General features: G+C 57.7%; 1 protein-coding gene across 1 annotated transcript; it reads left to right on the plus strand.

Moving 5' to 3' along the window:
* The first annotated feature begins 3,539 nt into the window (after positions 1-3,539).
* Positions 3,540-14,975, plus strand: ENPP7 (ectonucleotide pyrophosphatase/phosphodiesterase 7). Its single transcript, XM_017972903.5, has 6 exons — positions 3,540-3,812; positions 6,250-6,395; positions 7,594-8,220; positions 9,556-9,775; positions 10,453-10,599; positions 14,270-14,975. Exons 1-5 carry the CDS (start codon positions 3,560-3,562, stop codon positions 10,581-10,583), a joined length of 1,377 nt encoding a protein of 458 aa, XP_017828392.4. The 5' UTR covers positions 3,540-3,559; the 3' UTR covers positions 10,584-10,599; positions 14,270-14,975.
* Positions 14,976-15,273: the final 298 nt, after the last annotated feature.

Here is a 15,273-nt window from a genome sequence, read left to right on the forward strand (position 1 = left end):
TCACTTGTATATCAAGTGACAATCTCGGCTCACTGCAACCTCCACCTCCCAGGTTCAAGCAATTCTCATGCCTCAGCCACCGATTAGCTGAAATTACAGGTGCACGCCACCGTGCCTGGCTAATTTTTGTATTTTTAGTAGAGACGGGTTTTCGCCATGTTGGCCAGGCTAGACTGCACCATTTTTCGAGAAAATGTTGTCAAGAGCCCCAAAGGCTGACAACAGGATCCCCAGTGAACAAAGTCTGGTAAATTGCTGCACCTCGAAGCAGCTGAAGCTGAACGCTAGGGCTTGGCGGCCAGAACACTTGGGTTCAAGCTCAGCTCCTCCAGTCACCAAGTAACTTTAACCTCTCTCTGCCTCCATGTCCCACCTGTAAAGTGAGGATTTTGCTACTTCCTAACGCAGGAACTACCTCCCAGCTTCAATGAGTTGGCGGTTATTGCTGACTGCCTGGACTGCGGGAAATGCCAGGTAGCCATGAGCTACTATCAACCACTGCAAACTCCTCCATGCGTTTTATGGGACCAGGGAAGAACAAAAACCTATGTGGGGTGACCCAAGGAGCTCCCCAACAAAGCGGGACTGAGGTACAGAGCGAAAATCCGGAGGAAGAGTTACCCCAACATGGCTGAGCTGAGCTGAGAGGGTCAGGAGGCTGACCTTCCCTGCCTCTCCAGACCTGGCCCAGGCTGGTAAGAGCACACTCCCGGGGGCCGATAGGAGAACGTGCAGAACCACGGACCCCACACCTGCAAGCCACCAGGATCTGCGCGCCGGCCCCAAGCACACCCCATATGCACCCAGCCTGGACCACTGCCTCGCTGCTTGCTCAGGCCCTGCCTCCACGGCGGCCCTCCCGAGCCCCACCCCACAGTCAGCTCCTGCTTAAACCCAGCAATGCCCCCCAGGCCTGGAATTCCATTATCAGCTTGGACTAGGTCCCGCTGAGGGTGACCGGAAACCTAAATAATGGAAACTGCAACGAGGCAGTGTGTTGAATTCTCCCCGGGAGGACGCAGCCCGGGGCTGAGCTACCCGGAACGCTGGGGACCAGGCGCCTTCTGCGCACCCCGCCATCCCCGGGAGCCCCTCATCAGGCGGCTCAGGGCGGCAGCCGGAGGCATCAGATGGAGGGGAAAAAAAGTCAAAAAAAGAAGAGGTGCAAAGCTAGCTTCTAGCAAGAGCCTGGGGACTGAGATGACATTCTCCTTTTGCCCCATTGGCCAAAGTGTGGTCACGTGGTCGTGTTTTGCTGCAAGGAATGCTGGGAAATGTAGTCTTTCTTCTTGGCAGCCATCTTATCATAAAAGAGGGGAGAACAGATATTAGGGGACAGCTAACCCGCTTTGCCACAGCAGAAAATCCAGACCCCGCCGTGGCCTACGGTCGACCCCCTCGGGAGCCCGGGAGCCTCCCTTCCTCCATGCCTGGTCCCTCTGCCTGAAGCCTTCCTGCCCTCTCTCCTGGCTCCAGCCATCCTATGGGTCTTCCCCAAAGCTGGTGCCAGCGAAGCCCGACCTCCTCTCCCGAAGCCGCCTGCACTCCCCCGTGCGTGCATCGCAATCTGTGTGTCCCTGACACAAGGGCATCCTTGCCCTCCCCAAGGTCTGTGCTCCCCAGGCAGGAGCCGCACCTCTGGGAGCCCTGAGCACCAGCCCAGCAGAGCAGGCTCCCCACGCGGTGGTTGCAGGAACCAGGCGGGGGCTCCATTCTGGTTTTCAGCCTTTGGTGCACAGAAGCGTGAAGAAGCGGGGTCGCTGGCACGGAGGCCTCCTTGAGAGCGTGTTCCAGTCGGCGGGGCCGGGAGGGCCAGGGGTCCGCACGAGTGGTCCCTGCCCACCGGGGTCAGGAAACACTGGCCTCGAGGAAGCTGCGGCCGGCTCTGCGGTGTCATCTGAGTTCCACGGCCATCGCTCTGAGGTGGCGTCAGCTTACTGCAGCCAGGCAAAAGCCTTAAGGAAGGCGGGGGCCACTTTTGGCAGGTGCGTGGCTCCAGATTGAAATGGTGACAGTAACCCCCAGCCACGCCCTTCCATCCCCCGTGCAATCCTGTGCACCGCCTCTCAGCAAAACCTCCAGGATCCACCTCAAACCCAGCCCAGCCCACAGCCACCACCCTGGTCTGGGCCACCAATTTCTCTCGCTCAGACACAGGCAGTCACCTCCCCAGGGAGCACGCAGTGTCTATTCTGCCCTCATTCTGGTCGTCCTTCACCGGCAAATGGAGAGGGTTTTTAAGCATTAGATCAGTTCATGTCATTCTCTTGCTTAAAACCCAACCCTGGCTTCCACTGCTTGGCATGAGAATCACCGCCGCCTGCCCTACAGGACTGGCCCTGCCTCCCCTGTCACCTGCCCCAAGCCCGCTCCCCTGGCTCAGGGACCCCCAAGTCACTGGCCCCCACCACCCTCTCAGTGAGGCTCCGGCCACCCGGTTGCATGCTGCCCCGCCCACCCGCCAGCTTCTCCATCTGGTCTTCCTTCTTCCTTTCTTTTGGGAAACTCTATCTTCTTTTCTGGTTTGTTGGTTTTACTTTGTGTGTCCCCAACTCGAATGGAGGTCACCAGGAACACCGTCTCATTCGCTTCTGTGTCCCCAGAGCCTAGAACCACGCCTGTACACAGAATGTGCTTAGTAGGTACTGAGACAGAGACATACAGAGAAGGAAAGAGGGAGAGACACAGAGAAAGAGAGAGGATAAGAGAAGGGGAGGGAGAGATGGTGGGAGGGAGGGAGGGCTACACCCTGAACTCAGGGTTCCCCTTCCACCCCTCATGTGCCCATGGTAACAAGGGAATCCCCCTCTTCTGACCCCTTGTTGTCAAAAAGTCCAACAAGCAAGAATGTCCAAGCCCCGGGCCCCCTCTGATATTCTCAAGAAGGAAGCACCCCAAGAAAGAAGGAGCACAAGATGCTGTGCTGGAGCCATCAGGTTCCAGGTCGGCTCCCTACCCTTCAGGAGCCCCTAACAGGAGCAGGAGGGGAAGAAGAGGCACCCAGCCTGGGGTTCCCCCTGGACAAGGCCATGCTGTGACCCAGGCTTGGTCCTAGCCCTGGCTACAGGAAGCCCACCCCACGGGCCCTTGCCCAGGCAGGCCTGAGGCCCATGTGCCCCCAAAGGCCTGGTGAGGGGGTCCCACCCCATCCTCACTTGGGTCCCCTGGGGTCAGAGTGATCTGGGGCAGAGGAGCCACCGGTTGCTACGGGACGGGGAGAGGATACAACTTTGCCAGTGGAATGGACTCCTGCTGCTGTGCCCTGAGCCCTGTGTCACCATCCCCACTCTAGGGAGGAGAGCCTGGAACCCTGAGGGCACAACTGGTAATAAAGGCAGACACGCCCAAGTTGATGCCAGCCCACGCACTCGAGGCTGGGACCAGAGGTGGCACCAACACTGCTGGGGAGCCCACTCCCAAGGTGTGACTGACTGGGGCCGCAGCCACAGTGCAAAGACGCACAGGATGAGATCAGCCCCCGTGACCCTGGGACTTTGCCCTCCTCCTTGGCAGAAGCTGGCCTGGCACCCCGTGTGCCTGTCCATCTGGAAGGCCCAGCATGAGATGCCCAGCGATCCTCCTCACTGTGGCTCTGGCCACACTCCTGGCTCCAGGAGCCGGGGCACCGGTCCACAGGCAGGGCTCCCGGCACAAGCTGCTCCTGGTGTCCTTCGACGGCTTCCGCTGGAACTACGACCAGGACGTGGACACCCCCAACCTGGACGCCATGGCCCGAGATGGGGTGAAGGCACGCTATATGACCCCTGCCTTTGTCACCATGACCAGCCCCTGCCACTTCACCCTGGTCACTGGTGAGCAACGCCCCGGGATGGGGCCTGGGGGCGGGTGGGCCTGAGAACCCAGGTGGCACAGAGCTCTGTCGTGTGGGATGAAGGTGAGAGGTCTTGCTCCATGCACAGGACACAGCCCAGTGCCTCATCCCTATAATCCCAGCACTTTGGTAGGCTGAGGTGGGTGAATCACCTGAGGTCAGCAGTTCAAGACCAGCCTGGTCAACATCCCCTGTGTCACCATCCCCACTCTAGGGAGGAGCCTGGAACCCAAAAATTAGCCAGGCGCGGTGGCGCATGCCTTAAGTCCCAGCTACTCAGGAGGCTGAGGCAGGAGAATTGCTTGAACCAGGGAGGCAGAGGTTGCAGTGAGCCGAGATCGAGCCACTGTACTCTAGCTTGGGTGACAGAATGAGACCCTGTCTCAAAAAAAAAAGAATTCTCACCATTGGTAGCAACAGATCTAGGATGAAGAAAAACACCCAGTGGGATTCTTAAACCATGGCCAAAGCCAGGGCAGCAACCCCAGAGGGCTTCAGGAGAAGGGAAGTGTGGTGGGCTCAGGGTCTGGGAAAGATGTGCTGGGCTTCCCACTGGTTCGCACGCCTCCCCTCCTGCACCCACCCCTCCAGGTCTCCTGGCTGTGCCAGCCTCTCCCTCTCCCTTCCATCCTTTCCATTTCCCAGCCAACACCTCCCTGACAGATCTTCCCAGGCTGTAGACAACACAGACATAGGTTTCTAAAGAGCCAAATATGGGGCTGGGCACAGTGGCTCACACCTGTAATCCCAGCACTTTGAAAGGCTGAGGTGGGAAGATCACTTGAGGTCAGAAGTTCAAGGCCAGCCAGGCCAACATGGTGAAACCCCATCTCTACTAAAAATACAAAATTAGCCAGGCGTGGTGATGCATGCCTGTAATGCCAACTCCTTGGGAAGCTGAGGCAGGTGAATTGCATGAACCCAGGAGGTGGAGGTCGTAGTGAGCTGAGATCGCACTACTACACTCCAGCCTAGGCAACAAAGCAAGACTCCATCTCAAAAAAAAAAAAGAGGGGGCCGCGGTGGCTCCGGCCGGTTGTCCTGGCACTTGAGGAGGCGAGGCTATGAGTTCAAGGCCAACCTGAGCAACATAACAAGCTCTCATTGATTAACAAAAAAAGAAAAAGAAAAAAAGAAAGTCAAATATGGGAGGCCGAGGCAGGAGGATTGCTGGAGCCCAGGAGGTAGAGGCTACAGTGAGTTGAGATCATGCCACTGCACCCCGGCCTGGGCAACAGAGCAAGACCCTGAGTCAAAAATAATAATAATAATAATACAAAGTCAAGTACCACAAAAATGGTGTTAGAGAGTGAAAAGCAAACATCACCGGCCCTCCCGAGGGGCACAGCCATGGCTCAGACCTGGGTCATCCTCCAAAGACCCTGAGCAGGTGGCCCAGGGCTGCTGCAGCAAGAACCACGGAAAGGGATCTGCGATGCCCAAGGCCAGGGCATCGCAGGCTCTGGCAGAGGCTCCCTCCTCACCTCTTCTGGCTCCTGGGGCCCCAGGAATCCTTGGCATTCCTGGGCTGGTGGCAGCATCCCTCTGACCTCTGCCTCCGCCTTCCCAGGGCCTCTCCCCTGCGTGTGTCTGGACTCAGCTTCCCTCTTCTCTCAAGGACACCAGCCGCTGACTTGAGCATCCACCCGTCTCCAGTACACATCCCCTTACCTAGCTAATTCCATCCGCAAACACCCGACTTCCAAATAAGGCTGCGTTCTAAGGTTCCAAGTGAGCATGAATGTGGTGGGACCCCATCACCCTAACACAGCCAGCGCGTCCCCACAGCAGCGTTTCTGCGACCTCGGCCCCTTCTAACCACGAAGGGAGGTGTGCAGTCCTCCCATCCATGAGCACCTTTCACTCCCCGCATCACAGATGAGCACAGGAGGAAGGGACTTTCTGGGAATCATTTATCCTCTGGCACCTTTGGACTTAGTACCATAGGCACGTGTTTCCTGTGCAAAAATAAATTCAAAAAATCTCATGGACCTCCATGCGGTTCACTGAAATTCCTGCCTGGGATTTCATCTGATGGCTCGGCCAGTGTTTACTTAATTACTTCCTTCCTGATGGCCGTGGAGGTCACCCCCAATCTTTTGCTAAAGCAAACAAGGCTGCCACCAGCATCCCTGCACGTGCGTCCCTGCTGATGTGCCCGGCCAGCTGCAGGACAAACCGAAAGTGGAAGTAGAATCTCTAGGTCAAATAATTCGTCTCGGACATGACCTTGAACCCTGGCTCCCAGGGGGCAGTCCAGGAGGAAGTCCGCTCCCCCTAGCCCTGCCCCAGGCCTGCCTCCCCACCCAGCACACAAGGGAAACTGGGCCGCTTTGGCTCACCTCTTCCAGCCCTGGGTCCGGCCTCCTCTGTGACCCCTGTTCCCTCCCACCGCCCTTTTCCCCTTCCTCCCGCAGGCAAATATATCGAGAACCACGGGGTGGTTCACAACATGTACTACAGCACCACCAGCAAGGTGAAGCTGCCCTACCACGCCACGCTGGGCGTCCAGAGGTGGTGGGACAACGGCAGCGTGCCCATCTGGATCACAGCCCAGAGGCAGGTAATGCCACCCCCGCCCACACTGAGCTTGCCCAGGTGAGGCTTGGGACCAAGTGAGGACCCCTTCCCCACTCCAAGGTCTCAGGGCTCCTAGCCTACCCCAGCTCAGAAGAGTGTGAGGCAGGGCCCCAAAAGGGGCGGGTAGTGGGTGCTGGTAAAAACTAACCTGCATCCTGCTCGGCCCATGCACGCAGCCCTGAGCAAGAGGGATTGCTCTGCCCCCCCACCCCGCCCAGTCAGAGGGAGAACTACACCCTCGGCCCTGTGGCATGGGGGTGAGGGTCAGCAGGAAAGATAATTGTGACTCCACGAGAAAGCAAGTAACCGCTAAATGACTTTCTCCCTCCCCACGTCTCTGTCTGAGCTGAACAGCTAAATTCTAAAGGGCCAAAGAGGAAATGCGAGGTGGGTTATCGTATTGGCCCAGGAATCTCCCCACTTTGCAATGTCCTGGAGGCTTCCTGGCCCAGAGGCGAGGCTTCTAGTCAACAAAGTCAGTGGAGGTTTCCAAGATAAGGCTGGAATAAATGCCAGAGCCCACGGCCACCTTACAGCCAAGGTATCCACTTGAGCTGGAGTTCCCTCACTGCAGAAGGACCCACAGACCCACTCAGGGCTCCTTCCAGGGACTCGTGAGCAAGAAGCCAAAGAAGGGACCCGGCATCTCATGGCATTTCATCCAAGGAAAGAATGTCCCTAGGGAGTGGACGGGAGGGGACAGATGAATTCTAAACAAAGCACCAAGCGACTTGGGGCAGACAGGTGGCTAGGCAGAAGGCTGGAGGGGCAGGTGGAGGGGACACAGGTGGACAGACAGACAGACTCATGCCTGGACCAGAGCCTGGCAGGGCAGACCAGACTGAGGGTGAGAAGTGGATGCTTTCTGGGCAATGTGGCCTCAAGGCAGGCATTACAGCCCAATGACGAGACAGACAGGGTGCATCCAGGAACATTTGTATAGTGACGTCTCATCTAGTGCTCAAGTCTAGTGGGCACCTGTCATTTCCTCTATGAAATTGAGTTTTCCCCCCATGGAACATGAGATCAGAGATGTTTTAGAAATGAAAGGCCCTGAAGCTGCAGCTAGGAGCAGGGGTGGGTGGACAGAGAAGGAGGTGAGCCAGAGCAAATGTGCTCACAGGCTTGGGGCGAGGGGCACCACTGAGGAGTCCTGTCTTTCATGCTGCCTTGTCTGGCAGGGCCTGAAGGCTGGCTCCTTCTTCTACCCCGGCGGGAATGTCACCTACCAAGGGGTGGCTGTGACGCGCAGCCGGAAGGAAGGCGTCCTGCACAACTACAAAAACGAGACAGAGTGGAGAGCCAACGTCGACACGGTGATGGCGTGGTTCACGGAGGAGGACCTGGATCTGGTCACGCTCTACTTCGGGGAGCCAGACTCCACGGGCCACAAGTACGGCCCCGAGTCCCGGGAGAGGAAGGAGATGGTGCAACAGGTGGACCGGACCGTGGGCTACCTCCGGGAGCGCATCGCGCACAGCCACCTCACAGACAGCCTCAACCTGATCGTCACGTCCGACCACGGCATGACCACCGTAAACAAGAGGGCTGGCGACCTGGTCGAGTTCCACAAGTTCCCCAATTTCACCTTCCAGGACATCGAGTTTGAGCTCCTGGACTACGGACCAAACGGGATGCTGCTCCCTAAAGATGGGAGGCTGGAGAAGGTGTACAACGCGCTCAAGGACGCCCACCCCAAGCTCCACGTCTACAAGCAGGAGGAGTTCCCTGAGGCCTTCCACTACGCCAACAACCCCAGGATCACGCCCCTGCTGATGTACAGCGACCTCGGCTACGTCATCCACGGAGTGAGTTGCCTGCTGGAGGCACCACCTGCGGGGGCTCCCTCCCAGGGCTTGGGTCTCCTTTTTTTCTTTTTTTGAGACAGGGTTTGCTCTATTGCCCAGGCTGGAGTGCAGTGCCAGGGTCTCAGCTCACTGCAGCCTTGAACTCCCAGGCTCAAGCGATCCTTCCACCTCAGCCTCCTAAGTAGCTGAGACCACAGGTGCATGCCACCATGCCTGTCTCATTTTTGTGTGTCTTTTTTTGTATTTTGTTTTTGAGAGAGAGTTTCACTCTTATCGCCCAGGCTAGAGTGCAATGGTGTGATCTTGGCTCACTACAGCCTCTGCCTCCCAGGTTCAAGCGATTCTCCTGCCTTGGCCTCCAGCGTAGCTGGGATTACATGTACCTGCCACCACACCTGACTAATTCTTTTGTATTTTTAGTAGAGACAGGGTTTTGCCATGTGGGCCAGGCTGGTCTTGAACTCCCGGCCTCAGGTGATCCCCCTGCCTCAGCCTCCCAAAGTTCTGGGATTACAGGTGAAAGCCCCCTCAGCTGGCTGATTTTTGTGTTTTTTGTAGAGACAGTGTTTTGCATGTTGCCCAGGCTGGTCTCAAACTCCTGGGCTCAAGCAATCCTCCTGCCTTGGCCTCCCAAAGTTCTGGGATTACAGGGGTAAGCCACCGCGTCTGACCTCTCCTTCCATCTTTGTAGAGATGGTCCCCAGTTTGAGGAGCATCAGCACCAAAGAGACACACCCCTCACTATGCAATAGTGTGTGTGTACCTGTGTGTGTGCCCTCCACATTCAGGCCCCAGGCACTGTGCAGTAGGCGTGTGTGTATGTGTGCACATCCATGTGTGTGTGCATGAGTGTGCATGCACACGCTCGCAACCTACATGTCCAGGGTAAAGTGTAGAAGTCCAGCCCCAAGGGTGACACGGAAGAGGCAGGAAAGAGGCAGGAGCACAACTTCCCCTTAGCAGGGAGCATGGAGATGCTGAGCCGGAGGCAAAGCACAGATTAGGGAGCAGACGTCTCCAGAAAGGAAGTGACCAATGGGCGTCAGCACTGGACACCGCTCAGGAAGCAGGACCTGCAGCCTGGAACTGCCCACTCCCCTCCCATTTACTCGGGGTCTGGTCTCTGTTCATTTCACAGGACCATCCCTGACCTTCCCTCTTTAGGGCGACTGATCTTTAGAGGCTCAGAATTCAGGGAAACTGAGTCTTAGAACCCCTCCAGCCCCCATGCTGGTGCTCCTTCCTAAGGGGTGGGTGCTCATAGGGTGGATAGGGTGGGTGGAGAGGGTCTGTTGCTCCCAAAAAGGACCCGACACCCTTGCCCGCTCCCGGCAGAGAGTTAACGTCCAGTTCAACAACGGGGAGCACGGCTTTGACAACAACGACATGGACATGAAGACCATCTTCCGTGCCGTGGGCCCCAGCTTCCAGGTGGGCCTGGAGGTGGAGCCCTTTGAGAGCATCCACGTGTACGAGCTCATGTGCCAGCTCCTGGGCATCGTGCCAGAGGCCAATGACGGGCACCCGGGTGCCCTGCGGCCCATGCTGCGAACAGGTGAGGGCAGGGGGCCCCACACCCTGGCCTGCTCTCTGCCCACACCCCGGCCTGCTCTGGACTGCACGTGTGTACACGTGGGTGCCTGCACGACTGTGACCAGGACACCTCTCCAGCCCTGAGTGAGGCCACCCCCCTTTCTTTCTCCCTGGATTCGGGGAACACCAAAATTCCTCACATTCCCACAACACATGACCTCTCACAAGCACCTTGTGCATCTCAGGGGTCACGAAAGGGTGAACCAAAGGAGGGGGCAGGCTTGCTCAAGAGGGGGCCGGATGGAGTGAGGGTGGCCCAGGGGGCTGCTGTGCAGAACACACCGCTGGATCCCCATGCCCCACTCCCCATCACCGTAACCTGAGGGCCTCCTTTCTGGAATTTTCCAGTATCAGCCTCCCACGCACACAGCTCCCTATCTGAATCTGACCCATCTTGGGGACAAAGGTCACCTGGAAACTGACAAGGTGGTGACCCTGGAGGGGCCTGGCCGGAGAGGGGTGGGCCCCACTGAGCAGGGCTATGGAGGGCTATGGTAGACAAGGGCCATGGGACCAAGGGAGCCATGAAAGAGGAAGTCAGGGGCTCGTGGGGAGGACCAGAGGACCCTGAGTCTATGGTGGAGGAGCTGGGTAAGGAGCCACCCCTGTCTCCCTCACCGGCCCTCTGGCTTTCCTCAGAGTCTGCTCTCCTGCCTGATGGAGGGTCAGCTCTCCTGCCTGATGGAGGGTCAGCTCTCCTGCCCAGCAGCCAGCCGCTCCTCATGATGGGACTGCTGGGGACCATGATTCTCCTGTCTGAGGTCGCATAACACCCCACGGCTCAAGGTGAGAGACCCAGAAGGCAGAGGCAGGAGGGTGGCCCCATGCTCCCTGACCCTCTACCCTGAGGTCCTAGGCAGCCAGAACAGAGCTGCTGGCCCCCCACCAGGCCAGTGACTACCACTGACCTGGTTGCCACCGAGAGGCAATCATCCTGGGGACCCCAAAGCTGACCCTTCCAGCCTCTCTGCTTCTGGTTTCCAGAGCAGACCACCCAGACCCGTGGCCAGAACTCCCACCCTCCCCCAGATGCCAGAACTCCTCAGCCTCTGGCCAGAGCTGCCACCTACCTCCTTCCTGCCATGCCTCTGTGCTCCACTGGGACAGCTCGGAAGCCATCACAGGGGGTGCTTTTGGGAGCAGAGCTCTGGGACTGTGTTCCTGGAACTCCCCGGGAGCCTCCGAGGACAGTGCTCCCTTGTCTGTCTGTGCGGCCACAGCCTACTAGGCCAAGCAGAAGAAAGTCATTCATTCATCCTGAAAGTATGTAACGGGAGCCAGCTCCAAGCCAGGCTCTGGTCTGGGCTCAGGATATGCAGCAAACAAGACAGTCCAGTCCCTGGAATCCAGGACCTGCCATTTAAAGGCCCAAGAAGGCAGAGAACACACAGCAAATGAATCCACACGAGTGCTCAGAGGGTGGTGATGGCAGAGAATAGGCGGCCACAGGCAGGGATGGAGCAGGGGCTACCTTTTCATTTGTCCGGACTGGAATGGCCTCTCCGAGAAGGTGGATTTAGGGAGAGACCAGAATGACGAGAAGAAGCCAGGCACGCCAGCCTCCAGGAAAGAGATTCCAGGCAGGGGAAAGAGCCAGTGAAAGGCCCCTTGCGGGGGACGGGCCCGGCATGTTCTGGATGAGACAGAAAGAAGGCCAGTGTGCCTGCAGGCTGGCACGCGAGCAAGCTCCAACACGAGCTGACCACAGCCCCGAGACAGGAGGTCATTTGATGCGCACGGCGGGGGTGGGGGAAGCCCCAAGCTGAGCTTACACAGGGTCTGAGGTCCGTGATTCAATGAGTCACTGTCACTGCTGCGCCAGGGACACAAATGGGAGCAGGAAGTGGCCATAGGGCCTAGTGGGACGGTCCAGTGGCAGGGATGGAGAAGCTGCAACGTGCACGGATTCAAAATGCCTATGCAACATTCCAGGAGTGTGGACAGACTAAGGGGGAGGTGAAGAAAATAGAAAAACGAAGGACGGGTCCGATGCTTGGGTCCTGAGCCACTTGCTAAAATGTTAGGGACAGGAGTCAGGGGAGCCGAGAGTTCTGTTTCGGCCGCAATCAGTCTCAGTGCCAGCAAAGGGGCCACGTGCAGCTGTTCCTGGCACAGGTACAGATGAGTCCACAACCAGGGATGCCGTGCAGTCGGGCAATTTACATTGAGACTTGTCAGTGCAAGCTATGGGACTCAGTGAAAGCCCCCGCCAGAAGGAGTGGACTGAGAAGAGATGGGGCCACAGCATTCACTGGGAAGACGGGGCTGCTGAGATAGGAAAAGCCAAGGGCTTCTCATGAGTCAAGAGAGGAATGAGTCCGGGCGTGGTGGCTCCTACCTGGAACCCCAGCACTTCCAGAGGCCAAGGCAGGAGGATCGCTTGAGCCCAGGAGTTCAAAACCAGCCTGGGCAATATAGTTAGACCCCGTCCCTATAGGAAATTTATTTTTAATTAGCTAGGTGTGGTGTTGGGTGCCTGTAATCCCAGCTACTGGTAGGGGAGGTTGAAGCGGGAGGATCACTTGAGCCCGGGAGGTGGAGGCTGCAGTGAGCCTTGATCTCACCACTGCACTCCAGCACGGGCAAGAGTGAGACCCTGTCTCTACAAAATAAATAAATAAAAGAGAAAGGAGTGGGTTTGGGGTTGAGAGAAGCAGGAATGTGGAGATGCATGAAGTGGAGAGGAACATTCATGCAAAGTGTCACACCCAAAGGGACCAGAAGACCCTTCAGCCCAAACCCCTCATGCAGACGAAGACACTGGAACCCAAGGCGTTAGCTGACTGGTCCAGCAGCACCAAAGAGTGGCCGGTGGCCTGTAAGGTACTGGTCCTGAGTACGTTCGGCCACAGCGCCTGCCTCTCTAAGCCCTGGGGGCTCTGGTCCTCGAAGCCAGTCTTCCAGCTCTTGTCAGGGACATGATAAGCTTTCCACGGCGCTAGAGACCACAACCATTTGTTCTCCACATAAACTAAGAGAGGGACTCAGAAAAAGTCATTATTCAGACTCACATGCGAGGAAACTGAAGCACAGAAAATCGAAGGCCACGGGACTATGCACATTCTCACGAGCGGCAGCCACAGTGGCGTCCCGGCAAACCAGCTCTCTAGATCCCCCTCAGAAAGCCCTGCTGTTGCCCTTACCCACTTCGTGGTATGGACACTCTCACTGTGGCCCATTTCAAGCTACCAACGTGAGGTCACAGAACGCAAAGCAGGGAAGAAGGCCGAAGAACCATCTTTCGCAAGCAGCATCTGCTGGCCTGAGCAGGCTGCTAAGAGCTGCGGGAACCAGAGTTATCAAGGCAGCCTGGTCAATTCCATTTGGAACTAGAGTGTTCTCTGTGGCCAGCTTCTTTTCTTTTTTTTTAGACAGATTCTCACTGTGCTGCCCAGGCTGGGGTGCAGTGGTGTGATCACGGCTCACTGCAGCCTAGACTTCCTGGGCTCAAGCCATCCTCCCACCTCAGCCTCCTGAGTAGCTGAGACTACAGGTGTGCGTCAGCACGCCCAACTAATTTTTTTATTTCTAGTTTTAAAAAAATAGTTGTTGCCCAGGCTGGTCTTGAACTCCTGGCCTCAAGCAATCCTCCTGCCTTGGCCTCCCAAAGAGCTGGGATTACAGGCATGAGCCAGGGGCCCAGTCACTGGGCCAGCTTCTTTTCTCTAAAGGCAGTGTTGAAAGTACATGTGGCAAATTAAAGGCACATTGTGGGGGCCAGGCATGGTGGCTCACACCTGTAATCCCAACACTTTGGGAGGCTGACGTGGGTGGATCACGAGGTCAGGAGTTCGAGACCAGCCTGGCCAAGATAGTGAAATCCTGTCTCCACTAAAAATACAAAAATTAGCCAGGCGTGATGGTGTGCCTGTAACCCCAGCTACTGGAGACGCTGAGGCAGAGAACTGCTTGAATCCAGGAGGCGGAGGTTGCAGTAAGCCAAGTTCGCGCAGTTCGTGCCACTGCACTCCAGCTTGGGTAGCAGAGTCAGACTCCATCTCAAAAAAAAAAAAAAAAGGCAGATTGTGGACCAGACGCAGCCCTTTGCCCTGACTTTACAGAGTCCTCCTTCCCCAGCAAGGAGAACAGGCAGAAGACTAGGGGCTGCTCTTCTCTCTCCTGGGATACCCACACTGACAGCCAGACCTGGGACAGTGCCAACCCCTCCCCTCCCAGCCCACAGCCCTGGGAGAAGGGTCTGAAGCCTCACATCATCGTGTACCCCCAAGTCGACACCTGCCCCCAACCTGTGCGCTCCCAGGAATCTCCACACAAGCCCTTCTCAGCGCAGCTTGGCAGAGCTGCCTCCCCCCCCCCCGCCCCCACAACCAGCCTGTTTCCCACGGCCCCTGCCTTCCAGTCCAGCCACACCTCTGCTCCACCTGTCTCACGAGACCTGTCATCAGCCTGCCCCGTCCTCTCCTCGCGGACCAACCCGTGTTGCTTGCTCTTCCAGGAAGCCTCTGGGAGCCGCCTGCAGCCCTGGGCCGGCCGGCCCGCTGTGATGCTCTGCTGAACGCGGACGGACCCTGCCTCCCCAGCTTATCCCAGGCCATAGGCGGCATGCCACTGTCCCCCGCAGCGCCAGTCCCTGCTTGGCTGTTACGGTGCTGGTAATAAACCTCGCAGCCCAGGTCCAGGGCTCCCGGCGCGCCGGCCCCAAAACCCTGCCCCTGCTCCTCCTGCCCTTCCCTGTCGGGCCCCCTCCTCCCTCAAAACCCGCTGCTGAAGCGGCGCTGCGGTCTGCGGCCACGCGGGGGCGCGCGAGAGCTCTGCGGGCGCCGGGACCTGCAGACCCCGCCTCTGTCACTTGGGAGAAGCCCGCCCGGCACCACGTACCCCTGGGAATAAAGGCCAAGCCGCGACCGTCAGCACGGGGAAGTCTTTTCCCTAAAGCCTGCCAGCTTCCCGACGGTCCCACCATTGGCACCAGCGCGGGATAAATTTCTATCTCCTTGCCAGGCTTCACAAGCCCGGGGACCCCTCCATTCTCGCTGGGGTGGGCCCTGGGTGGAAGGCTGGTCAGTCCTGGAAAAGGGGTGAGCTTCCTAAGAGGAGGTGGGGAAGGCATGAGGGGGCTCTTTGTGAATGACAGGGAAGCAGCATCTGTAAGCCACAGTGCTCGGCAAGAAATAACATCAAACAAGGCGGAAACATGGCAGTGAAAGTCACGTTGATTGACTCTGACACGGGACTTGGGCGGCCGTGGCCAGGAGCCGAGGGACCCATCCCCACCTATTCTCCTGTGCATTAAGAGCATGGGCTATGGAGTCAGAGAAACTCGTGTTCCAGCCCCGTCCCCCATCCAGCTGCCTTGACATTGGCAAAGCAGTTGATCTTCCCCAGCCTCAGTTTCCTCACCTGTAAAGTAGGATCATGAGGACCGTGCCCGCCTCCCTGGGGTACCCAAGAATGAGGTGGACACAGTAAGGGGAGGGGGTGTGGCACAGAGGCTGGCCC

This window comes from Callithrix jacchus, chromosome 5, assembly GCF_049354715.1.
Source record: "Callithrix jacchus isolate 240 chromosome 5, calJac240_pri, whole genome shotgun sequence".
Lineage (NCBI taxonomy): Eukaryota > Metazoa > Chordata > Mammalia > Primates > Cebidae > Callithrix > Callithrix jacchus.